Source organism: Taudactylus pleione, unplaced genomic scaffold, assembly GCF_031769625.1.
Source record: "Taudactylus pleione unplaced genomic scaffold, aTauple2 ptg000117l, whole genome shotgun sequence".
Lineage (NCBI taxonomy): Eukaryota > Metazoa > Chordata > Amphibia > Anura > Myobatrachidae > Taudactylus > Taudactylus pleione.
In genome coordinates this window covers 22,540,544-22,567,038 of record NW_028284519.1, presented here as the reverse complement: position 1 = coordinate 22,567,038, position 26,495 = coordinate 22,540,544, and the positions used below count along the sequence as shown (strand labels likewise).

Below are 26,495 nucleotides of genomic sequence, written 5' to 3'. Positions count from 1 at the left end.
GCACACAATTCACAAACACAGAAAAAAAAAATATTTTTTGGAGTGCACTTTGGGGGTTACAGCACCCTTTAACGGACGAGCCAACCGGCCCTTTACTTATGAAACAGTCGCACGCTTGGCGCTGCTCCTTTGTTGATGGACGTGCAGCTACAGCGCACACAATTCACAAACACAGAAAATAATTATTTATTTTGTTTGTAGTGCACTTTGGGGGTTACAGCACCCTTTAACGGTCAAGCCAGCCGGCCCATTACTTATGACCCAGGCACACGCTTGGCGTTACTTTATTGATGCACGTGCGGCTGCTGCGCACACAATTCACAAACACAGAGAAAAAATATATATTTTTTTGCATTGCACTTTGGGGGAGCACCCCTGATGCACAGATCACCCCCTGGACAACACTACAGCAACCCTCTAGGATTACAGCCTTTATGGGACACTGCACAACACAGTCCAGGCAGCCCCTATAGACTTTGGAGTGGACACAGCCCCTAAGGACAACTGACTGCACAACACAGCCCAGCCAGCCCCTATGACAGCAGCACAACACAGCCCAGCCAGCCCCTATGGACAACAGCAGCAGAACACAGCCCAGCCAGCCCCTATGGACTGAGTGGTCACAGCCCCTATGGACAACAGCAGCACAACACAGCCCAGCCAGGCCCTATGGACTGAGTGGTCACAGCCCCTATGGACAACAGCAGCACAACACAGCCCAGCCAGGCCCTATGGACTGAGTGGACACAGCCCCTATGGACAACAGCAGCACAACACAGCCCAGCCAGCCCTAGCTCCCACCCTCCCTCTTCACTGTCCACAGCCGGAGTGAGAAATGGCGCCGACGCGGGGACCTTTTATAGAATCCAAAGCCCAGAAGATCCGGAAGGTGGGATGATGACGTTTTGCCTCGATTTCAGATCCGAGTCAGGCGGGAAAGGTCGAGACTGACTCGGATTCGTCTCGGATCGGGGGGGCACGGATTTCAGAAATCTGAACCCGCTCATCCCTAGTTTTGACTTGGATGTATATAGAGATATATGCCTATTTAACATACAGATACAACAGATTGTTTAAATGTAAAACACATTAAACTCGGCTAGAAAGAGGCAAACAAGCAAATCTGTTAATAAAGCAAAACATTTTCAGCAATTCAGCAAAATAATGATTTCCTTTTGTTACAGAATGTTTAGCAAAAAAAAAAGACAGAACAGTTTTTTGCTCTTGTGGTAGCTCCACCGACAGCTTCTAGCCTATAGCAGTATTGTATTTATGAGGAATATATTTTCAAACATCAGCTCACATCCTTTTTAGTTTATAAAGTCAAACACTGGAGCCATTACAAACAGCGACACCTAGTGGGGTTGTTTTTGCCATCTGTCATGGTTCCTTGCATAATAATAACCATAGGTTTAAACTTTGCAGTGATATAACCAAGTAGGATTTTTGTTTAACCTCTGACATGAAAAGATAAATGTATTATCAATAAGATACTGACATATATGAAAAGATCTGTGTGTATCTAATGAAAAAAAACATTCACCCCATGACTGGTTCAAACCCCAGCTTCAGTTTTTTCATCAAGTTTATTTCTCTGATTCATGACGTATATTTAATTATCTATAGAACTGTCAACCCTTTTGTATTGCCCTAAACTAAACCAAATCAGTTGGTTGCTACGCGTGATAGGACCAGTGCTGAAACCCCCGAAGGCAGTGGCGTCACTGGCCTCCGGGCGCCAGCTGTCAGGTGGGGCACCAGTGAGCTCCTCCTCTACTCCCTGCTGGTCCGACACTAAAGTGAATGAGCATGGATACACTGGCATCAGACCATAGAGCGTCAGGTCTGATGTCTCGGCGTCTGACTGAACAACAGCAGCATATAAACAGGAACTAGTGCGCCAGGCAATCACACCTGTGCCTATGTCTGACCGCTGCATAGATCCGGACATACCGGCTCCTGACCTATCCACTAGATTCTGAGATCCCGGCGCCCGCCTCAGCTGCAGCACACAAGTAAGATTCTGAGCTACCGGCTACACCATCACTGTGTAGCATCCTCTCCGTCAGCCTCCGGCGCCCTGTCTCTGTGGGATGTTCGGGGCCGAAGACAAGGTGGACCACGCGAGGACGATAGACAGATGTGTGTAGCTGTGGGATGGAGTAGGAGCCAGAGGAGCGTCAGGAATGAGTGGCAGGGGCTTACCTAATACAATCACTCTGGATGTGTGCTGTCAGCACTGAGAGAGGGATGGCACCTCGTTCTGCTCCCACATCTGCACTACTACTCCCATCATGCCCCTGATCTGCACTACTACTCCCATCTAACTCCCTGCTTTCCACTACTACTACCCCCATACTGTCCCCACTTTCCACTACTACTCCCACCCTGCGTCCCAATACTATTACTATCCCATTCTGACCCCAGCAGCAGCGGAGTGTATGGAGCTCATGTTTCAGGTGCTGGTTCCGGTTGGGGCGATTGGCTAACCAGCCTTACCATCTGGCCTCACAATACAGTACCCACCCTAACTACCATCCCCGCCTCTGGAACATACCCATAACCCACCCTACCCCCTGTCCTCTGGATCATATCCTGTCCCCTGGATCATATCCTGGCCCCGTAGACATACAGTACCCCCCCAGCCCAGGGACATACCCTACCCACTAACCACCACACCCCCCAGCCCTAGGGAAATATATGTTTGTATTATTTTCCTGTGGGGGCTAATGTGTTTTATTATTTTCTTAAGGGGCCAATGTGTGTGTTTTTTTTTATGGGGCTAATGTGTTTTATTGTTTTCTTTAGTAACGGGAAGACCAAGGGGGAAGGTAAATGGAGCTGGTGGGATGAAGGGGTTGGCCTCATGAGACAGTGGGCGCTGGCTGGAGACACAATGGGGGCTGGCAGGAGAGACACTGGGGCTGGCTGGAGGCGAGAAACACAGGGAGGGGTGGGGGGCTGGAGCAAGCTGGTGGAGGGGGGCACCACCATCTACTTTGCCTCCGGGTACCTGGCATGAACTTACACCACTGGATAGGACTTTGATGTAACAAAAAAAAGCTGATGTGCCCCCAACTACTTGAAAACACAACCTAACATGGTGTCACTCAAACCAGATTACTGTGCGACAGCCGTATTGTGTGGTTTGCATACTACAATAAATTGCAGGGTCTTACGCTTTGCGCTCTTCATCCATCCGGTTGATCTGTCCGCCAACAAATACTCGAATCTTAGATTTCTCCCATCTCTTTTTGCGGCTCAGAAGGTAAGGGATCAGTAGAGTAAGTCCTGCAAGAAAGAGACTTTGTGTAACCACGTGACCCCAATGCCTGTCCCTTTCTTACTATATTGACGCTATAGGACATGTAACGGTCACCAGTAGGATGGAAGATAATGTGGGAACCACATAACTGGTTCTTTGATTCTGTGAAGTGTTAATTTTCTGGACAGAACAAACATTATAGCATGATCTGAGCAAACACTAAGTGAGTCACACTCACCTCCATCATCAAACAGCCAGTAAATATCAATCGTTTTGTTTCCTTGGTTAATCTGGAAAATGGTGCTGGCCTGTTGTTCAGCGGTGACAGCCTCTGGGTCCACTGTAATCAAGCAATTGTATAGCAATTGTACACCTTTTTTCAATTATAATGTGACCTGTACGCATATGGGAGGTTATTTATAATGAGCTAAATGTCATCTGCTTGGGTGCATTTCTGAGGTTACTGCATGGGTGTGAATGTGTCAGCTCTGTATGACAAAAAAAGGCGGCTTTGGCAGAGGAGAACACAGCTTTGTGGAACAAGATGGCAGCAATAGAGCTCATTGTTATATAAGACAAGAAACACTCTAAGATGGATCTTAACTTATGTTAGTTTTTTAAATAAGTGTTTTGAGGTACTGTGAGGTAACTAGAAGCTTGACAGTGCCAGCAATAGAACCCAGTAATACTGCACTCAGGCTGCAATTAGCTGCCCCCCTCTACTGCTGCAGAGCTACATGTGCAGATGATGATGGAGTAACAGAGAAGGAATTGTAGTATCCGTGATACCCATGACTGGTGTACTTACTAATCTCAAACTTACATGTTCCTTGTGGTAGACAGTCCGCTCCATTCTCATCCCCTTCTTTCAGTGTTGGTCCCTCCGTTTGTTGAAACACAGGGTTAACTATATAGAGAGGATTATATATATTTGGGTATGGATGACAAAAAGCTTCTGAACATATAGTTCCCATAGATAAAGACCCATTTACACTCGGATTTCCGACATTATGTTCTCATAAAACACACACAGGGCTTCATTCATTAAGTCAGTGGTTCCCAAACTTTTTTGAATCACGGCGCCTTAGAGTATCAGCATTGTTTTCACGGCACCTTTAAGCCAAAAGTTTTTTTTATTGAGAGATTCAGATAAAAATTATTAAGTAAATTGTGCTTACCTGCCATCCTTAGGGTCAGTTATGTGGTAGTGCACAGGTCTTTGCGCATCTGTTTGTCCCATATTTACATTACATTGACCAGTAATAATTTGATTTGGTGCTGGACCACTAACCTGAGGCACCCCTGCAAGTGTTCTGAGGCACCCCAGGGTGCCACGGTATACAGTTTTGGAACCACTGTATTAAGTACAAAAATGGCTGAGGGACAGCTGCACAGGCTGCAGGGTGCCGTCCTCTTCCAGATACCCTGCAAGCCACACGCAGGTCATACTTGCCTATTTTGAAAGTCTTCTTTCTTGGAGAAGCTGGGAGAGGAGATGCAGCCGACCACTTCAGGGGGCGGGGTAATACTCTCACATAAGGCCCCGTCATGCCAAAATTATGTTAATCACAGATCACTGGGAAGGGGGCAGAACTAAAATGATGTGTTTTGCGTTATCTTAGCTCTGCCCTGCCCTCTCTCTACGGAAAGGCGTTTCCCAGTATTCTCTTCACCCACTTCACTAGGATGTAAGAGGGAGATCCGGTCACTGTTCCAGTACTGCGAAAAAAAATCGTGAGTCTCCTGCACCTTCTGGGATAATAGACAAGTATAATGCAGGTGCCATGGGGCAACGACGATGCTGTCCCCAGGGCCCTGCGCAATTGCACCGCTTGCACACCCCTAGTTATGGCCCTGGGGAAGCGAATGCCAGCTGTTCTTAGGGAAACTTTGGAGAGAACCAGCTACTAGATATTTCAATTAGCGTTTCACCCCTATACCCAGGTCAGACCCAGGTTTGTTTCTAGCTTTCACGCTATAAAATACATGAATTTTGCACTAGCTTTGAGGAGATGTTTGAGGCTTGTCCTATATTTGTTTCATGCATTGTACACTTTTCTGTAGACCTACGTTGGAGCAGGTCATTTAGAAGCGCACAGTAAAAGAGTTGTAAACACACAAAAGTACCACATGTAACAGAGACATGTCCTTTTATTCATTATACATTTAAGCAGTGGCATTTTAAGAGCTGGAGGCCCATGTGCAGCTCCACCCCCCTCCCCCATACCTGGTCTCAGTGACGCCATCTGTGACCATCGCCATGAGTTACGGTGAATCATCAAAGCCCCATGTCATGACTTTATGTATTTTTGTGTCCTCTGGATAAAGTGTGTGTTATTATAATTCTATGTTCCAGGAATGGATACAGTAAGGCAAAGCTGGATTGCATAAGCTAATCAGGACTAAAGGGTCAAGTGACACCTGGCCTTTGAAGACAAAGCTTCCTTAATGTAATGTTTGTTCACACACTAGGGGGCCATGATGCAAGTCCAGTACACAGTCACACTGGCTACTAGAAGAGTCATTTGTAACACGTTATGCTAGCAATCTTCCTATCATAAAATACCTTAAAGGTCCAGGGAGGTATATTAGTGTCAGGTCTTGTAGTTGTGCTAATTTGCATCTACACAGACCCTGGGAGAACAAAGGACAGTATTTTTGATCCTGAAAAGGGTGTGGGCTGCAGGTCATGGAACTATAAGGCTCAGCAGCCCACACTGCTAGTTGTTCACTCTTCCAGAGAGTAGCTGAGAGCTAAGGAGTGCTCCCCATGTCGGTCTATGCTGGTCTCCCTCCACACAGATCCCCTAAGATCTCAGCATAAGATACCTTAGGATTCTGATACTTTATCATTTTCTTTTATCTGAATCAATCTGTGCATTTATTACTGTATGTCTTATTTATTCACATATTTTCCTTGTAATTTAACCCTGGAGATATTTCTCAATAAATTCTACAACTTTATCAGCATTATCTCTGTGCTCTAATGAATTCACGTGCCTGGAGAGGCCCATGCTATATTTGTGTATAAATGTTCGTTTCAGTGAGATTTAAGTGTCTGGCGAACGTAAGAGCGCTATTTTAATACTCTTCATGGTCGTAGCTTAGGTAAAACCCACGTTAGAACCACCCAGCTACGTCAGGTTGTCGTATCTGAGCGTAAGCTGGGCACGGTTTCGTGACACCATCTTTCTGGTGACATATTCCAAAAGATGGCGCATGCACAGAAGAGAGCAAAGACCCTGGACCAGAGGTTCCAAAAATCGATCCTCAAGGCTCCCCAACAGTCCAGGTTTTAAGGATATCCATGCTTGACCACAGGTGACTTAATTATTACCTCAGTCAATTTGATTTATATGGATTTATAATGGATATCTCTAAAACCTGAACTGTTGGGGTGCCTTGAAGACTGCGTTTGTGAACCTCTACCCTAGACTTTGGCAATTTCTGTGCGGAGCATCTTTCCCAATATATCACAGGAAAGATGTTGCACAGGGAAGGCACAACTCCACAAGGACAGCTACAGTGGCCAGTCCCCGGTGGTGGGTGTATGGCACTGCATTTAAGCTATAGATGAGTATAACCTAGATAACATTGTAACAGTAAAAGATCTCCTATAGGGCTCTATTTATTAACATTATTTTTACTAAAATAAAGTGAAAAAGGGTGTTTTCACACCCATTTCACATTATTTTAGTATCACCTGTAGTTATTACAGGGCAATTGGAGTAGAATAAGTAAAATTCTACTACAAACCCTAAGTATCACTTATTTTTAGTAAAGCAGATCGCATTTCCCATAATTGTAATGGGAAATGTGATCCGACCATAGTTACTAAAAATAAATTGTAAAAAAATACCGGGGAAAGCCCTGTGATAATAACGCCACCTGGAGGTGGCGTTATCCAGGGTCTCCCCCAGTTACCGGGCTCCCACTCTGCTCTAACGGGGAGAGCAGAGACGGGAGCCGGTACCAGTAATCAGCTGTGTGGTCTAAATAGACCGCAAGCTGATTACTGTAAAAAGAAAAAAAAAAAAAATTGAAACATTTTTTTTTTACTTACCTGACTCCTGGGACCGGTGATCAGGCCTCCGGTGATGGCTCCTCTCCGGTCAGCTGGTCTCCCACAGTGCACTGCTGCCCAGTCATCAGGTGATTGGGTCCCAGTGCAGTATGGGAGATCACCTGATCGGGAAGCCCGGAGAAGATCACCGGAGGCCAGGAGGATGCAGGTAAGTGTAATGAAGGGAGGGAGGGGGTCCGCGATCGCGGGGGGTGGGGCTTAGCGTCGGTGGGGGGTAGCAGCGACGGTGGGTAGGTGCATGCGCGGGCTCTTAGTCGCGGTATTTTTTCCGAAAATACCGCGACTAGAGTGCGGATGGGATCCACAGGGACAGAGCTTTATCACAAGCTCTGTCCCTGCAAGGGATTTATAGTAAATCCCTGTGATATTGCCTGAATTCGCAATGCGAATTCACTCGGTAATATCACATTACAATCCGCATTCAATATGCGGATTGTAGTAAATAGAGCCCATAGTGGTGGGAGTTTAGATGTTGATGTGCTGTTTACACATTTACACAGTGAACCTCTTCCGATTTCCCTGCCTCCCTGAGTCCCTACACACCTAGGTGCACTTTTAGTCTGCAGAAGCATCACCAAACACTGGAAAGTACACAGTGCACTTCTCAATGTGATTTGCTGTGCATATGCCGTGTTCTTAGGAAACAATGTCAACAGATGTCAAAGTGTACTTACTATGAGCCTGCATGACACGGGATATATTGAGACCATCTTTCATCCTAAGCACACACAGGCCATAGTTAAAGTCAAATGCATCACTGTAAAAAGAAAACAGCATTTTGTTTACTTGATTAGAAACAATTTAAAAATCTGGGTGACTAAAGTACAGGTGAAAACATCATTATTAAGTGGGGGGTCCCATATATATATATATATATATATATATATATATATATACCACTAGCAGCATAGTGTAAAAACCAGCACTCACGTTTAGTTTAGTTTCAACTGTGCCCCTGAGAAAAACGAACAATGCTGTTGAAACTGACGTCGGGCTGTTGCAGCGCTGCTGCTTATCACTATGTGACTAAAGGAACATTTCTACCTACTATACGTGAGTGCTGGTTTTTACACTTTGCTGCTTCAGGAAGTGTTAGTGGTTTCTGTTTTGTTTAGGACTGTGCACGCCCTTGCCTTTTATGAATGAGTACTACCTTCTCTGCTCTACATATATACATATATATATAAATTCACACACATACACCTCACATATATGTCACACATACATACATACATACATATATATATTATATATATATATATATATATACACACACGTCACACATACATTACACACACACACTTACCTTGCAGCATCTGCAGACTGCAGGCTGTAGATGGGATGAGGACGTGACCTGGCAGGCTGGCACAATATTATTAAGCCCCGCATCCCTTGTATAGGGATGGCAATCGACCATTGATGTTTAATAATCATCGATGGTTTATGGCCAATGTCGTATGCTTTTACCATTGATGGAGGAGAACCAGATGGTACCCTCCATCGATGGTAAAGTATGACAAATGTTTGTTTTTATTTCAAGGTGCAAGACATTGAGAATAGCTCCGCCCCTGACACCTGAGAAGCCCCTCGGGTCAGTCAGTTAAAGAACAGGGATGACCATCGGTTGGTGATGGATGATCCATTGATGGTCATCCACTGCATAGTTGGTGACCATCGATGGCCATTTGCTAAATCACAATCGATGGAAACCATTGAAGGTAAGACCACCGATGGCCATCTCTACCCTTGCAGCTAAATGAACGATTCTCAAGTCAATCAGGAGTGGGCGGGGCCAAATGTCACGATTGTAATGGAATTGCATCCTATTGGCTCCGCGTCCTTCCGATTGACCTTCAAATCGCCGCACGAGCGATATAGATTTTGCGAGTATCGGAAGGTGTGTACACTCAATGGATCTGTGAACGATGTTGTTCACAGACATATCAGGTCAGCCCGGCAGCTGATGCCAATATATCTGAAAGATATAGTGGCGCATATGTATGTGTGTGCAGCGATTCACTGACTGCCCCATACAATTGCTGCAAGGACCGCCAATGCTGACATCTCAACTGGGCAGATAAATGTAAATGCCCACCTAGTTGTGATGTCATCCCAGACATATCGAGCGACCGATTTGTAAAGGTGTATAGCTTACCTAATCAGGTGCGCGGACGGTGGATCGGTCTGCTAACCAATCCGTCATTAGAATGTGTACACAGCATTAGGTGTCCCTAAGGACTAGAGTTGGGGAACACTGCTATCAAAGTACATATCAATAACAAAAGGCTGTGGATATTTTCAGGTCATGCTAGGTGTTTAGCAAATCCACATAATGACCAGACACTGACAAGATGACAAAACTGAACATCATAACTACTGTAGGAACAAGAAAAAAGCTACACTGGACTGCACTCGGGAAAACTGCAAGCAATGTTATATATTTCTCATATTTACTTTGCATACAGTCAGCTGTTTAGGGACACATTTCTATAAGCTGTGACCCTTAACATTAACACCTGGCTTAAGATGAGACGAAAGCTGAATAGGCTTAAGGATATATAAGAGTCCTTAGTTTTTTGTAAATGGTTAGAATTTGGGCAACTGTTGCTATGCAGAGTAGTTTGGGGGTTTTATTTGGTTGGTTGGTTTCTGACCTTGTGTGAGATATTGGGATTGGCTATATGTGGGCTTTATAAGGCCGGTGTACGCCCAGCAACTTCCTTTCTGGACGGTGTTTGTCCTTCGCTGCCATCCTAGACAGTGACTGGTGACACTATTCTGTTTATTTTCTCCTTGTCTGTTTGTTCACTGTCACTTTTATTTCACTTTCTGTTTTTATTCTTTCTATCTTTCTTTCTCCTTGCCTCATTTTATCTTTCACTCCCCCCCTCATGCCTTGCCCTAAGCGCTCTGTTCCCCTTCCACATTGATCCATGTAACCCCCCTCGCAGCTCCCAGTGGCTGCCCGCCTCTGCCTCAGCCTCCCTGCCTTTTTCCTTCCACTCCAAAGCTTTCCCTCTGGCCTGGAGCCCGGCCATGCCCCCTGCTGTGTGTACATCCTTTCCTCGGTCCCCGCCGGGCGAGCATTCCCCGTATACTGCGGGGCCACCGCTCGTCCCCTGCGCATTTACAAGCTCCCTCCGCCAGCGGTGGCCACGGGCCCCTCTTGCGGTGCTTCACCGGCTCCTGCACCCACCAGTGTTCCTCCTGCCTCATCTGCCGGGTGCCCCCCCCATTGTTGTGTACTCGGCTGCAGGGGTCCCGGCTCCATACCCCCCGCCGCACACCCCCCTCTGGGGTTGCCTCAGCCACCACGGCCATCTTGTCTCCTGGCCCTGCCCCCTTCCCTGTGTTTTCAGCTTTTTACCTGCCTATGCAGCAGGGCCTTGCTGCTCCTGAGTGATTAAATTTTACACCCCTCCTTTTGTGCCTGGTGGGAATCTGGTTTCCCCTCTCTCTCACCAGGCTCCTTCAGTGCCTGCCATTCTCCATTGCAACCCGCTTTCCCTATTATTCCATAGTCTTTCTCTGCCGCGCCCTCTTCTTCTCTTCTTTTGCCCTCACAGCCTCGCCCTCCCAAGGTTTTTCTCCTGTTTACCACCCCTCTTTTTTTTCTTGGCCAAGGTGCTCATCCCATTTTCCCTTCCTTGCCCGGGGCTCAGTTCCTTTACTGGCAACCTTCTTTCCCTCAACCTTACCCTTTCTCTACTTAACCTGTGCAATTTTTCCCTGGTTTTCGCCTCCCACCCTGTCTTGACCTCAACAGTTCATGGTGCAGGTGGGGCGATTCCGCACCCACCATTGCCTTCTCCTCCATGGGGTGTTTTTGGCCACCCCCCCTTCTCCTGCTGCTACTTCTCCTCCTGTTCCTGCCCTTCCTCCAGTTCCGGTTTCAGGTCCCTCATCTGAGGTGTCCCATGATGTACCCTTATTTGTGTCTCAATGTAGTGTTTCACCTAGTGTTCCCATGATGATGTCGGACGGTGTTGGGGTCTCCAGTGGAAGCGCTGTAGCAGGTCCTTTGATATGTGATACTGACTCTTAGGGGTCTAGTGGTAGTAGCTCATCGACAGGATTGCCTGTGCGCCCCGCGTAAGATGGCTAAGCTGGTTACGCGGCATCTAGTTAAGATGGCAGCTAAATGTCAGTGCACTTTGAAATTCCAGTTGCTTCTGCTGCATCAGTTGAGGATCCTGGTATGGTTCACTTAGCTACTTTGGCAAGTGGAAAGGGGCTTAGGTAAGCGTGTTAGGGTTAAGACTCACAAGAAAAAACATTTGGAGATATTTTTTCGCTAACGGATGACATGGAAAATTCCTTAAGATAAGGCCAAGAAGACGGAGGGGGGCAGGCAAGATTCTTAACGTAGCTATCATCACTGGCTCAGTGTCATACTGGTTTTTCCAGTCTGCTATCTCAAAACTCGCCCTTCGGCTCACCGTCATGTAAATAAATATAGTCATTTGGTGCATAATATTTTCATTAGTCCAAGGGTTTTGTATGGAGAGTAGTTTCGTCAGAAGCAGGACGGTCAGCTGGTTATGCTACTGGATCGTATGGATGTAGAGGTTTGGTTAGTAGTCACATAGGAGGCTAACTTGCCTGTGGATGGGGCGCAGGGAAGGGAGCCTAACCCTTCTTCTAGTGCGGGCATGCATGTGCTCGCCAAGGGGAAGTGTTGTGTTTATAACGATTCTCTGTGTTCTAGGGTGGCTGGGTGTCATTTTTCGCTATTCCGCCATTACAAATTTGTAATGGCGGTCACCCTGCCAAAGATTGTTAGTCAGGATCAAAGGGCGGTTCAGGGGGCAGGAGTGATCTTCCCTGAGTTGACAAATAAGGCCTATTCTCCGGTGGTATTAGATGATTTGTCTAATGGTTGGGCTGGTATCCTTTGTGGGAAGATTCCTGATATTTGCTAGAGGGTTTTGGTGCGGGTTTATGGTTACCTGTAGCTGGCGCATTACATGTGGTCACCACCACCCTGAATTTGCGTTCGTACAGAGAGCTCTCCCATGCGGTATGACAGAAAGTGTTTGTTTAGTGGCTATGGGCCGTATGTCCGGCCCTTTTCAGTACCTGTGCATTTCCTATCTCGGTGTTGTTCCCGAGAAGGTCCAGGGCCAATCTCGTTTATCCAGCATTTGTCGTGTCCTCATAGGGGCTCTGTGATTGATGTAATCCGCCACTTGCTTTGCCTGATTCAGTATAAGTTATTCGATAGGCTATGACAAACGGTTTGGTCCTGGGGTTTTTTAGGGCAAAATTGGTTGTTGAATCCACTTTTCACCTGCTGCCTTTGTACCCTGGGTTACCACGTTTTATGGATTTTCAGTTAGATGGCCAATTTTTGTTGACAGGTGCTTCCCCTTGGACTGCGCTATCTCATGTGCGTATTTTGAACAGATTAACTCTTTCTTGCATTGGTGTATCCAGGCTGGTTTGGGCCATGTGGGCATTGCACATTATTGGGATGACTTTTTGTTTTGTCGGGTCATCAGATGGCGCAGTTTGTGGGGAGGTTTTATTTTCTGCGCAGGCCGCTTTTCCGGGGCTCGGATTGCCGGTTGCCTTGGACAAAACGGAAGGCCCGACTTCCTCTTGTCTTACCTTGGAATTGAAGTGGATACAGTTGATGGGTGCAGCCGGTTGCCGGCTGATAAAGTGCAGCGGTTTGCTAGGGCAGATTCAGTGTTGTTTGGCTTCCTGGAGGTTTAAATTGTGTCAGGGCAGTCGGTCCTAGGTTGCATTTAATATTTCTTGCTGGACTATTCCGATGGGGCGGGTTTTTTTTCTGTAAGCTAGAGCATGCTATTGCGGGGGTCTCCAACCCACATTTCAGTGCTCGCCTATTCAGGGAAATTTTTGGTTGATTTACGTGGGTGGGCTTCAATTATGGTTGATTTTAATTTGGAGTTGATTTGCCCTTGCAGCCGGTTGACAATGCCAAGTTGCAGTTGTTCATCGATGCTGCTGGTTCAACTGACTTCAGAGCATTCTTTCAAGGGGACTGGTGCGCTGCTCCATGGCATGTCTCATGGATATCGTGTGGCTTTCAGTCCAAACTGCTGTTATTGGAACTTTTTCCAATAAATAGTGGCTGTTGATTTGTGGCTGTTGTTTGACAGGAATTCATTTTTGGTGTGACGGCCTGGGAGTAGAGCACACTATTAATAATTAGCGTTCCTCTTCCCCTATGGCTTCGTCTGTTGAGGTCCTTGGTTTTGAAGTGTTTGCAGGCGATTATTATTTTAGGGTGTGAAACGTGCCGGATATTGAGAATGGGATAGTGGATTCCCTATCCCGTTTTCAATTTAATAGGCTTCGGATGTTGGCCCCTGAGGCCAATCTGATTGGGATGACTTGTCGGTCTTCTGTCTGGCAGATTGTCGAGTCAGACTAGTTGGTCTGGCCCGGGGGTCCCGGGCTCAGCCTACTTTGCGGGGTTTACAAGGCAGCGTGACGCGACTGGGAAACTTATTGGGTTAAGTTTCTTTCTGCGGATGAGTCGTTGGATCAGCACTTGATTGAGTATGTTTGGGGCCAATGTCAGAGGGGCCGATCTAAGGCAGCCATGGCTTCCGCCCTAGCGGGTATTGCTTTTTCTCTCGCCTTCTTAAGGGTTGGGCTATAGAGTTAGACAGCTCCATTGTAGATGATTTTCACTGCCCAGTTAATGCGGCACTGCTGCTGCGTCTGGTAGGGGTGGTTTCATTGATTGCTTCTTCTGACTTTGAATCTGTTTTGTTCCAATTAACTGTGCTGGGTTTCTTTGGTGCGTTTCGGATTAGCAAGCTTGTGGCATCTGGTGGGGGTCTGCTGACTCCGGTCTATTACTTAAGCATGTGGTACTTCAGGCTGGGGCTGTCCTGTGCAAAATTCCCCCCTTCTAAAGCTGTTTAGTTAGGCATTGGGTTACCATCAAGCCTCATCCTAATACGGAGATTGCCTTTTGTGCTTGGCTGGTTTATATGAGGGTCTGCGCCCGTCAGTCGGCCCGTAATGGTTATTGCATGCAGACCCCCTTGACTAGTTCCAGTTAGCTGCTGTGCTTAAGAGCTGTTTGAATGGCTAGCATTCAAAAATTGAGGGTGTGAAGGGATTTTTTTTAATTTTTCCTCCAAAAGGGCCTCAATTCAATTGGCTTATTATTCACGGTGCATGGGAGGTTTTTAGATTTTCTCCTTCGCTTGGGTATTGCTACTAACATTCTCCTTCTTGGTTACCACTCTATCCTTTTTCTTATATATCTTCTGATTACTGGGTATACAATCAGGAAACCGGCTGCATTAACACCGGCAGCCGGCTTCCCGACTGTCATAGCCCGGTGAGGGTGAAATGCCGGGCATCTAGAAGTAGACGCCTGACATTTTCCCGATGCCGGGAGACCGGCGCCCGGCATCCCGACCGAAGGGATGCCGGGCGCCGCGAGCAGACAGCCGCGGGGGGGGGGGGGGGAGGATTAGGTTTAGGGCACCCGGGGGAGACTTACGGTTAGGCAACTCCCCGGGAGGGTTAGAGTTAGGCTAGGGGGAGGGAGGGTTAAGGTTAGGCACCCCCGGGGGGGACTCAGGGTTAGGCACCCTCCCAGGGGACTTAGGTTTAGGCAGGGGGAAAGAGGGGGGATTAGGGTTAGGCACTTGGGGGGGAGGTTAGGGTTAAGCACCCCTAAGGAGGGTTAGGTTAGTATACACTTACCTTAGGATGATCGGGATTTCCAGCGCTGTCGGGCTTCCGCTGCCAGGCTCTGCTCATCTGTCGGCCAGGCACTGCCGGTTCATGCCGATTCCAATTACTGCAACATTTTCATTCTATTTGTTCTTTTACAGCTTTGTCCGTGTCTTCTGAGCAAGTGTGGCTTGTGGGCCATTTATTTATTTATTGGGCTGAGAAGCATGGGCTGGTAAAAAGGGCGTTCCTGTTATTAGGTGGTCATCAGGATTGGTGGTTTGGGGTCCGAGGTATGCATTGGTCGGCTCTTTTGGACCTTCTGTTTCATCATAAGAAGAGCTGTGGGCGCCTGTCATGGTTGGCGATTCACCTTGGAGGCAATGATATTGGGCACTTGAGGGTATTGATCTGATCTTGCAGATGAGGGTTGACTTGGCCGCCCTATGGTTGCGGTAGCCTGAGGTGTGCTTGGGGTGGTCAGAAATTGTCCTTCACCATGTATGGAGGGTTTCTAGAGACCTTTTGGCCTTGGATAAGGCTCGCAGGAAGATAAATAAGGCTGTTTCTCGTTTTGTCTTCGGGTCTGGTGGTGCGGCACCCAAGTTTGCGGTTGGAACAGGCTCAAGTTTTTCGCCCTGATGGGGTACATTGGGCAGAGTGAGGGTAGGTATGTTTTTGGATGCTGTTTTTCTTTTTGGATGCGGTCTAGTGTTTTGCTTTGGGTGGCAGGCTGCGGTTCTTTGAACCTGGCGGTTTTGAGAAGGTGCTACAAATTAGCGTCCACATAAGGTGTAAGAAAACGTTGTAGAGCACATATCCTTTGAAGGGTCATAGAATGGCCTACCTCAGCGGGAGGACTTTGGGCATCCGTCTCTGCAGACACGCTCATACTATGCAGTATTATAGGGGGTTGTGAGTCTTCACAGCTCAGCTTACAATGGCCACAGGGAGGGAGTATCAGTCGCTCCCTAATATTGGCTTAAGTAACATATGGCTGGAGCTGAGTGTTTGTACAACATTCTTTGCCTCCCAAAAGTAAATTAAAAGCTCAGTGTCATACCTTCAATAAAAGCAAGTTATGACCATTTAACCAAAGCAGTCTGTGTCCGTGTCTTTATTTTAGTATAAGTTAGTTGTAAGTTGTTATATTGTCTTTAATTGCAATAAAGTTATGGACGCCTTATTATACCAGTGTAACTAACTTATTTTAGGGACAAAGATTTAGAGTTTTAACAAAGGGCTCAATGGATTCCTGTGTGTGTTGTTCTGCTCATTTGACCAGAGTACCAAATGTTGCATTCTGGTCCCACATATAGGGGCCTACTCATCATCACTTAATTTTTACAAAAGCAGGTGAAAATGCACATTTGCACCAGCAATTGTAAAAATTAAGCTATTGGGCCACTCATCAAATAGGTAAAGCAGGAGATATCACAGATATCTCCTACTTACATACCTTTTGTGGAATGGTCTGCTGTCCCCATACACTAGTATCACAGATATCTCCTAGTTACCTTCCTTTTGTGGAATGGTCTGCTGTCCCCATACACTAGTATCACAGATATCTCCTACTTACCTTCCTTTTGTGGAATGGTCTGCTGTCCCCATACACTAGTATCACAGATATCTCCTACTTACCTTCCTTTTGTGGAATGGTCCGCTGTCCCCATACACTAGTATCACAGATATCTCCTACTTACCTTCCTTTTGTGGAATGGTCTGCTGTCCCCATACACTAGTATCACAGATATCTCCTACTTACCTTCCTTTTGTGGAATGGTCCGCTGTCCCCATACACTAGTATGGGGACAGAATTCATCAAGCTCCTGTATGTCGCGCATGCACAGTCCCATCACTGCTCCGAAAAGGAGCAGTGAAGCCACTTGCAGGGACAGCTGATTTCACATCAGCTGTCTCCACGCCGGAGCAATGATGAATTGCTCTGGTAGCCGCGGCGAGATAGAATGTGAATTATCAGGATATTCGGACCACGATCATTAACATGAATAGACCCCATAGTGCCAAATCGAACATATATGGTAATTTTGCAATGAGGCCAAAAGACAGGATCACAAAGTAAGTTCAACCTGGTTCTATAACCTTCAGTGTGGGTAATTGGCTAAGCTCAATTAAATCTGAACTAATCAGATATTGATTATTCACAACAATCGGTCACTGCAGCCATATCTGTGCACATGTCATAAGACTTACATGAAACTATTCAAACCAGCCACCGATTCTGCACGTGTGGGGTCAGGATTACAAAAGAAAAACTTTAATCATTTTAGAAGTCAGATAAATTTACTGCCAGAGATCTATCTAATTGAGAGATGTAGACTAATGACACCGCAGCGGTGATCCCGTAGGCAGCTGCTGTGCGAAAATATGCAAATGTTGCAGCTGCCAGGATATTTTTATCCTGACGCCCAGCAGCATCTTTGCAAATCCAAGAATCTGTGTACAAAGACATAGCATCGGCTGCAGATCCCTCGATGCTAGCAATCCTGAGCTTACCCTATGGTTGCACCAAATGGCCATGGGAACTGAGACGTCGGAGCCATATTTCTTGCGTACAGGGTCGCAGACGCACCCCCCGAAACAGTCGCAACTGGCCTGTATTTTTAGCCGAAACTCCGTTTTACCTTCCCCAAACGCTCTGTTACTGTCAGACGCATTGCGAATAAATAGGCGTGGCTAGAGACTATGGTAATGTACCTTGACGCATGTGCACCGATAATCACTCAACCGTGAAAACATCGGCATTGCGTAAGGCTCTGAATCAGGCCCTTAATATGTTCTTCTCCCTCTACAGCCCATTCTCCTGGTGATTACATCAGCTCTATTGGCCTTTAATATCACCTGTACGCTCTCCTCTCCTCCTTTACCATCTCCCCTCCCATCTGCCTATGTTTCCAATTGGCTATCTGAAGCTCAGTATGTCTAAAACATAAATCACTGTCCTTCCCCCCCCCCCCTCTCCAGGCTATTAGTTGAAGGCAAAACACTCTAGGGAAGACCATTGACCATCAATGGTTTGTCACCAATTGTCGATGTCTTTGCAATCAATGGCTGAGATCCAATGGTTCCCCGACACCAATGGCAAAGAATGCAGCAATTTATTTTTTTCAAGGTGCAGGGGTTATGGAGCTTAATTCTGCCCTGATGCATCGCTTAGCCACCTTCTCTGCATCTTGACTGACCTGCCCCCACCGAGTCACAGAAGCTGGGATGTTCATCGATGGTGTAAACCGTTTATAGTTTCCCATCAAAGGTTTCCCACCATCGATGTAAATCACAGATGGCACAGACAAAGGTGCACCATTCGATGGCCATCCCTAAAACAATCTCTTTTGTCTGTCATGCAGGGTACACACTATGAGATATGTCGTTCAATCAGCCAATTAACGACATATCACATAGTGTTGTTCATAGACATAGCGCATCGGTCCTGCAACACAACAGATGCTGATATATCTTGCGGATATATCCGCGCACCTGGCTGTGTGTATGGGCGACCTGCTGACTGCTCGTACACTTGATGCAGGGACCCACCGGCACTGACATTTCAACTAGGCAGGCAAATTTAAATGCCCATCCAGTTGTGATGTCAGCGCAGGCATATTGAGCGACAGATTTCGGTTTATCAGCTTACCAATTGGTCTCTCAGTCTGTGAATAGATGGGTTAGTGGACAAGACGTCCAGTTGTGTACCCAGCCTCAAGACTGCTTCTTAGGAGTCATTATTGACCAGTCCCTCTCCTTCACTCCCCATATTTAGTCCCTCTCTCATTCCTGTTGATCCTGCCTATGCAACATCTCCAGCATCTGGCCTCTCACCATGGAAGCAAAAGTTTTCATTCAGTCCCTTATTATCTCTCACCTCAATTACTGAGCTCCGTTTGTATCTGGTCTATCCATGTCCCATCTCACTCCTTTTTAATCCCTCTAATGTGCCTCTGCCTGCCTTATTTTCTTCTCTCTGCGCTCTACCTCAGCTGGCCCTCTCTGCCAATCACTATACTGTCTCCTACAGATTAAACTCTTTACTCTGACCTACAAAGGCCTCAGCCACTCCTCTCTCCCATACATCTCCAATCTAATTTCCAGGGCAGGATTAAGGGTCCTGGGGGTCCCGGGGGAAATAAGGTTGTGGGGGCCCCATCAATAAAATTGCCACAGCCCACGCAGCGACTACTATGCCCGTTACCTTGTCTCCGGACTCTCCACTGACCAACAAGGTCGCAGCATACTACATCATGTCCACGGCACTGCTGGTAACCAACTCCTGGCAGCATAGTGAACATGATCTAGTACACTGCCAGGAGCAAACACAGGATTTTGAGTGAGGGTTTAGAGAGAAAGAGAGAAGGAGGGAGAGAGAAGAAGGATCAAGGAGGTAGACGGAGAGAGAGAAAGGGATAGAGTGAGACAGAGAGGGATAGGGAGCAAGATAGAGGAAGAGAGGGATAAAGAGGCAGAGAGGGGGAGAGATGGAAGGGACAGAGAGAGGGATGGAGGGAGGGGAAGAGAGAGAAAGAGGGAGGGAGGGAGAGAAAGACAGAAAGAGAAAGGGAGGGAGACAGGGAGGTAGAAAAGTCATGAGGGAGATAGAGGGAAAGGGGGGACAGAGAGGGGCATGTAGAAATGGTGGGGGGGGTGGGAAAGGGAGAGAGAGAGAGAGAGAGAGAGAGAGAGAGAGAGAGAGAGAGGGAGAGAGGGAAGAAGGGACAAGGAAGGAGACAGAGAGAAAGAAATGGTGAGGGTGACAGAGAGGGAGAGAGATGGAGGGAGGAGGGACAGAGAGAAAGAGAGGGCTGGGGAGAGAGAGGGAAAGAGAAAGGGAAGGAGGGGGAGACAGCACACACACTACCTATTGCAGCATCAGGGCAGGCTTCTTCTGATGGGGGCGGGTACTTCACAGCATTAGGCTCCACCCCTACCCACTCACTCGTGAATCACGGCATTATATTAGCATAGGGGCGGGCTTCCAACGTCAGCCACGGTCCATCATTGCCTAAGTGTGCTGTTACTACTGCCGGGAGCCGGCCAAAGAGGTTCCAGAGTGGCCCAGAATGTTTCAGCAGTGTGGGGGCCCCAATGTGTGGAGACTGCTGGGCGACTGCCCCGCCTATAATCCAGTGCTGCTCATTTCTACCTACACTTAATCCCATCCATCTCCAGTCTGCCAAAGACAACATTGATAACCTCTTTGCTCTCCCACCTCTAGGATTTTACTGCTGACCTGTGGAACACATTCCCATGTCTTATTAGATTACACACTAGTCACCAAGGCTTCAAACGTACCCTCAAAACTCACCTCTTCTTTCAAGTCTATCAGCCCTCCTAACTCATCTCTGCAAACATCTTTACTCCTCCTTTCTTGCCACCCTATTTGTGTTTGCCCCTTTGCTCTAGGATATAAGCTCTCACCAGCAGGACCCTCTACCCTTGTGTTTTTCTTCCTAACACTGGACCCCTGTAGCACTGGTTCTCAAGCCGACAATAGTGAGTACTGGCCTACCTCATCTGGGTGCTACTTATCACTGATGCTCAATGTCTTGTCAATAGCTGGATTTGCAATTCTCTCAATTTTTACCCTGTCATTTTCTTGTAGTTGATCACTGTAGAATTTTGTGTTGTGGAATGATGTATTATTCCTTATTGTCTGTACATTGTTTAATATATTCTCTGTTCACCCATATGTACAGTGCTACGGACCATTTGTGGCGCCTTACAAATAAAATAATAATGTAACATTGTATATTATTGGTTTGTCATCAGCATTAATAGCACATTTATATACTGTGGGGGAACTGTGGCATACTATAAGTGAACTAGATTTCTGTGTGGCATAATGTGAACTGGGGGCATTACAGTGTGTTTATCACATTTGTGGTGCTGGGAATATTTACGCATAATACTTTTTAATAACATCACCAGAATATCTTATTGACAATGTTATTGTTAAGGGGGCCGGACAAATAGTTGTACCTTTACACTGGGCCCACCTCACCTCCTATAATTCCAACAATGCTTCTATGCCTGATCGGTCACCAAATATGCATGGGTAGAGTAATCATTAAAAATAAAATATTTGACCATTAAACACTCGGAACCTATTCAGCTTTCTTCCTTCACCCTCTCTAAATGCACCTATCATACTGAAATGCATGTCAAGCTCTTAAATAGATTGAACTTGACTCCCTCGAAACTCCATAGGATATGGCCTGCAACTTCCAAATTTAGCTGGTGTCTCTGCCATTCTGACGGTTCTATTTTCCATGTTTTTTGGGAATATCCTGTATTACGCCCTTTTTGGATGGAAGTGCTTACCCTTATACATGATGTGTTAGGCCTCACCTTAACCCCAGACCCCTCTTTAATCCTTCTACATTGGCATCCGCCTATCATTCCTAAATCTATCCGTTATGTCCTTGGTCACATTTTAGTATCGGCCTTTCTCCACTTTGAAATTGAGACTAGAGAGATTCCTTACTCTACAAACCCTTCTTCTCCTATTATGAGGTGGCTTCCATGGCACATATATGTCACAGAGAGAAAGTGTGCTCCCCCCCTGCACATGCTTCTCCCCCCCTTTCAATGTAAATGAAACTCTGATTGTATATTCAGACACCTGATCAATATACTTAGTAATTTCTGGTTTATTGTTTGTTTGGCGCCTGTGGATGACCTGTCTCTCCTATCCCCCTTTATGTTTTTGTTTACCCCCTTGTTGTCTCCTATAATTTTTTTTTGCATATATTCAATACAAATTTAATGATAACATTTTTTGGGAGTTATGCACTCTATTTAGCTGTAACAAACATGTGATGGGAGTATGAATGACATATTACGTAAGTTGAGCTAGTAAGAATCGCATACAGTATATGTATCTAGCACGGAGGACAAGTCTTTGCCTATTAATTGACTAAAAAAAAAAAAAAAAAACATAGACGATGGATCTCTACCTCCAACCAAAAATAGGTCCTAAGATTATTTTGCAGTGGATTGAAAAATGTGAATTAAGAGAGAGGTAAGACACAATAGACAGATGTAGGTCTTATAACCATTGCCATATGGCTGCTGAACCAATGAGTGTCTGGCTCCAGAGGTGGGGCTGCAGCACAGTCCAAAATTCAAATAGGGGAGCCACACCAACTGCCCTTCCAAACAGTGGCGGAACTCCCGAAGGCAGTGGAGTCACTGGCCTCTGGTCGCCACCTGTCAGGGGGGGCAGCAGTGAGCTCCTCTTCTACTCCCTGCTGGTTCGACACTGAAGTGAACGAGCGTGGATACACCGGCATCAGACCATAGAGCGCCAGGTCTGATGTCTCGGCATTTGATTGAACAACAGCAGCATATGACGCCGGGCGATCACACCTGTGCCTATGTCTGACCGCTGCATAGATCCAGACATACCGGCTCCTGACCTATCCACTAGATTCTGAGATCCCGGCACCCACTTCAGCTGCAATGCACAAGTAAGATTCTGAGCTACCATCACTGTGTAGCATCCTCTCCGTCAGCCTCCGGCGGCCTGTCTCTGTGGGATGTTCGGGGCCGAAGACAAGGTGGACCACGCGGGGATGAGAGAGAGAGGTGTGTGTAGCTGTGGGACGGAGTAGGAGCCAGAGGAGCATCAGGAATGAGTGGCAGGGACTTACCTAATACAATCACTCTGGCTGTGTGCTGTCAGCACTGAGAGAGAGACGGCACCTCATTCTGCTCCCACATCTGCACTACTACTCCCATCATGCCACTGATCTGCACTACTACTCCCATCTAACTCCCTGCTTCCACTACTACCCCCATACTGTCTCCACTTTCCACTACTACTCCCACCCTGCATCCCAATACTATTACTACTCCTGTTCTGACCCCAGCAGCAGCGGAGTGTATGAAGCTCATGTTTCAGGTGCTGGTTCCGGTTGGGGCGATTGGCTAACCAGCCTTACCACCTGGCCTCACAATACAGTACCCACCCTAACTACCATCCCCGCCTCTGGAACATACTCGTAACCCACCCTACCCCCTGGCCTCTGGATTATATCCTGGCTCCGTAGACATACAGTATCCCCCAGCCCAGGGACATACCCTACCCACTAAACCACCACACCCCCCAGCCCTAGGGAAATATATGTTTGTATTATTTTCCTGTGGGAGCTAATGTGTTTTATTGTTTTCTTAAGGGGCCAATGTGTATGTTTTTTTTTATTATGAGGCTAATGTGTTTTATTGTTTTCTTTAGTAATGGGAATACCAAGGGGGAAGGTAAATGGAGCTGGAGGGATGTAGGGGTTGGCTGGTGAGACAGTGGGGGCCTGCTGGAGATACAATGGGGGCTGGCAGGAGAGACACTGGGGCTGGCTGGAGGCGAGAAACACAGGGAGGGGTGGGGGGATGGAGCAAGCCGGTGGAGGGGGGGGTATCACCATCTACTTTGCCTCCGGGTACCTGGCATGAACTTACGCCACTGCTTCCAAATACTGCTAAACATCACTGGCCAGTACTCACTGGCAGTTGGTGTGGTTCCCCTATTTGAATTTTAGTCTGTGCTTCAGCCCCACCTCTGGAGCCACCACTGAATGAGTGTAAGGAACACACCCCTATTACTTTAAAGTAGGGGTGAGCGGGTTCGGATTTATGAAATCCGAACCCCCCCGATCCGAGTCAGGCTCGACTTTTCCCGCCTGACTCGGATTCTGAAATCGAGGCAAAACGTCATCTTCCCGCCTTCCGAGTCTCGCGGGTTTTGGATCCTATATAAGGTACCCGCGTCGGCGCCATTTTCTCACTCGGCTGTGGACAGTGAAGAGGGAGGGTGGGAGTTAGGGCTGGCTGGGCTGTGTAGTGTAGTGTAGTGCAGAGTAGTGTTGTGCTGTGCTGCGCTGTGCTGCTGTTGTCCACTACTTCAAAGTCCATAGGGGCTGGCTGTGTTGTGCTGTGCTGCTGTTGTTAATAGGGGCTGTGTCCACTACTTCAAAGTCCATAGGGGCTGGCTGGACTGTGTTGTGCAGTCAGTTGTCCATAGGGGCTGTGTCCACTCCAAAGTCCTGTGCAGTGTCCCAGTCCTAAAGGGGTGCTGTAGTGTTGTCCAGGGGGTGCTCTGTCCATCAGGGGTGCTCCCCCCAAGTGCTAAAAAAATTATATTTTTTTGTGTTTGTGAATTGTGTGCGCAGTAGCCGCACGTGCATCAACAAAGTAGTGCCAAGCGTGCGCCTGTGTCATAAGTAAAGGGCCGGCTGGCTTGACCGTTAAAGGGTGCTGTAACCCCCAAAGTACACTCCAGTCCAAACCAAAAAAAAAATTATTTTCTGTGTTTGTGAATTGTGTGCGCAGTAGCCGCACGTGCATCAACAAAGTAGTGCCAAGCGTGCGCCTGTGTCATAAGTAAAGGGCCGGCTGGCTTGACCGTTAAAGGGTGCTGTAACCCCCAAAGTACACTCCAGTCCAAACCAAAAAAATATATATTTTCTGTGTTTGTGAATTGTGTGCGCAGTAGCCGCACGTGCATCAACAAAGTAGTGCCAAGCGTGCGCCTGTGTCATAAGTAAAGGGCCGGCTGGCTTGACCGTTAAAGGGTGCTGTAACCCCCAAAGTACACTCCAGTCCAAACCAAAAAAAAAATTATTTTCTGTGTTTGTGAATTGTGTGCGCAGTAGCCGCACGTGCATCAACAAAGTAGTGCCAAGCGTGCGCCTGTGTCATAAGTAAAGGGCCGGCTGGCTTGACCGTTAAAGGGTGCTGTAACCCCCAAAGTACACTCCAGTCCAAACCAAAAAAAAAATTATTTTCTGTGTTTGTGAATTGTGTGCGCAGTAGCCGCACGTGCATCAACAAAGGAGCAGCGCCAAGCGTGCGCCTGTGTTCCATAAGTAAAGGGCCGGCTGGCTCATTTCTTAAAGGCTGGTGTAACCCACAAAGTTCACTACTCTCCAGCAAAAAACAAGAGATATGGTAAGAACTTACCTTTGTTATCTCTGTTTCTACGAAGTCCATAGGGTCCACAGGGTGACCTTGGGGTATAGCTGGATCCTGGATCCTCGGGCACCACGGAGTTAAAGCTTTCAGCTGCTCCCAGGATGCACTTGGGTCCAACCTCCCCTATACCCCGCCCCCGAGCCACAGGCACCTCAGTTGGTAAGCAGCCCAGGCCGGAGGAGGAGACGAAACAGAGAGAAGGAAGACTGGAACACACAAGAACCATACTCACAGAAATGGGAGACGGAAAACCGGTGACCAGTCACAGAGCCCATATGAAGCCAGGTGCGTCAGGGCGGGTGCCCTGTGGACTTCGTAGAAACAGAGATAACAAAGGTAAGTTCTTACCATATCTCTTGTTTTCTACTTCAGGGTCCATAGGGGTCCACAGGGTGACCTTGGGGATGTCCCAAAGCAGTCCAAATAAGGGCGGGGACGCTCCTGTGCTGATAGGAGAACCCGGCGCCCAAAGGATGCATCCTGAGAGGCAAAGGTGTCAAACGCATAGAACCTCAAAAAGGTCTGAATGGAAGACCAGGTGGCCGCCTTACAGAGCTGAACAGCAGAGGCGCCACGGCTAGCAGCCCAAGAAGGGCCCACGGACCGAGTGGAATGAGCCTTAACAGAGGCTGGAACAGGTAAACCCTCCTGCATATAAGCCTCAATAATAACAGAACGAAGCCAACGGGCTAGAGTCTGTTTGTTGGCAGGCCAACCCCTCTTGTGAAAACCAAAGAGGATAAACAAAGAATCCGACTTCCTCACAGAACTAGTCCGGTCCACATAAACCTGGAGTGCCCTTACAACGTCTAAGGAAGTCTCCCCAGCCGAAAGATCAGGTGACTGAAAGGCTGGTACAACAATTTCCTGATTAATGTGGAACCTGGAAACCACCTTAGGCAGGAAATCAGGACGAGTGCGAAGCACCGCTCTGTCCTGATGAAAAATCAGAAAAGGGGGACGACAAGAAAGCGCCCCCAAATCTGAAACCCTCCTGGCAGAAGCAATTGCCAAGAGGAAAACAGTTTTAAAAGTTAGCCACTTGAGCTCCACTGACTCCAAGGGCTCAAAAGGAGGACCCTGTAAGGCCCTAAGAACCACCGCCAAATCCCACGGGGCCACAGGTGGCACAAAGGGAGGCTGGATTCTCAAAACACCAGCCTCCCTTTGTGGAAAAAGGTGTGTACGTCCGGCATAGCAGCGATCCTGCGCTGGAACCACACCGACAGACCAGACACGTGTACCTTCAGTGAAGAAAGACGTAATCCTAAGTCCAAACCGGACTGAAGGAAAGCCAGAATACGCGAAACTCGGAACACCTGGGGATCATAGTTTCTGGCCTCGCACCACTGAAAGTAAGTGTGCCACACTCTGTGATAGATCCTCGCGGAAGCAGGCTTGCGCGCCCTCAGCATGGTGGTAATAACGGAGCTAGAAAAGCCCCGAGACCTCAGGACGGCTGTCTCAAGAGCCACGCCGTCAAAGATAGTCGAC

At 47.4% G+C, this 26,495-nt stretch overlaps 1 protein-coding gene across 8 annotated transcripts in view; it reads right to left on the bottom strand.

The window, feature by feature from the left end:
• The window catches only part of SLC12A3 (solute carrier family 12 member 3), a 111,013-nt gene that overhangs the window by 20,442 nt on the left and 64,076 nt on the right, over positions 1-26,495 (bottom strand). For all 8 annotated transcript variants that reach the window (XM_088471920.1, XM_088471921.1, XM_088471927.1 and 5 more), the window contains 4 exons: positions 8,024-8,106; positions 4,089-4,172; positions 3,504-3,605; positions 3,180-3,291 (listed from right to left, as the gene is read on the bottom strand). In XM_088471920.1, coding sequence (XP_088328046.1) covers positions 3,180-3,291; positions 3,504-3,605; positions 4,089-4,172; positions 8,024-8,106 — 381 coding nt within the window. The remainder of the gene's footprint in view (positions 1-3,179; positions 3,292-3,503; positions 3,606-4,088; positions 4,173-8,023; positions 8,107-26,495) is intronic.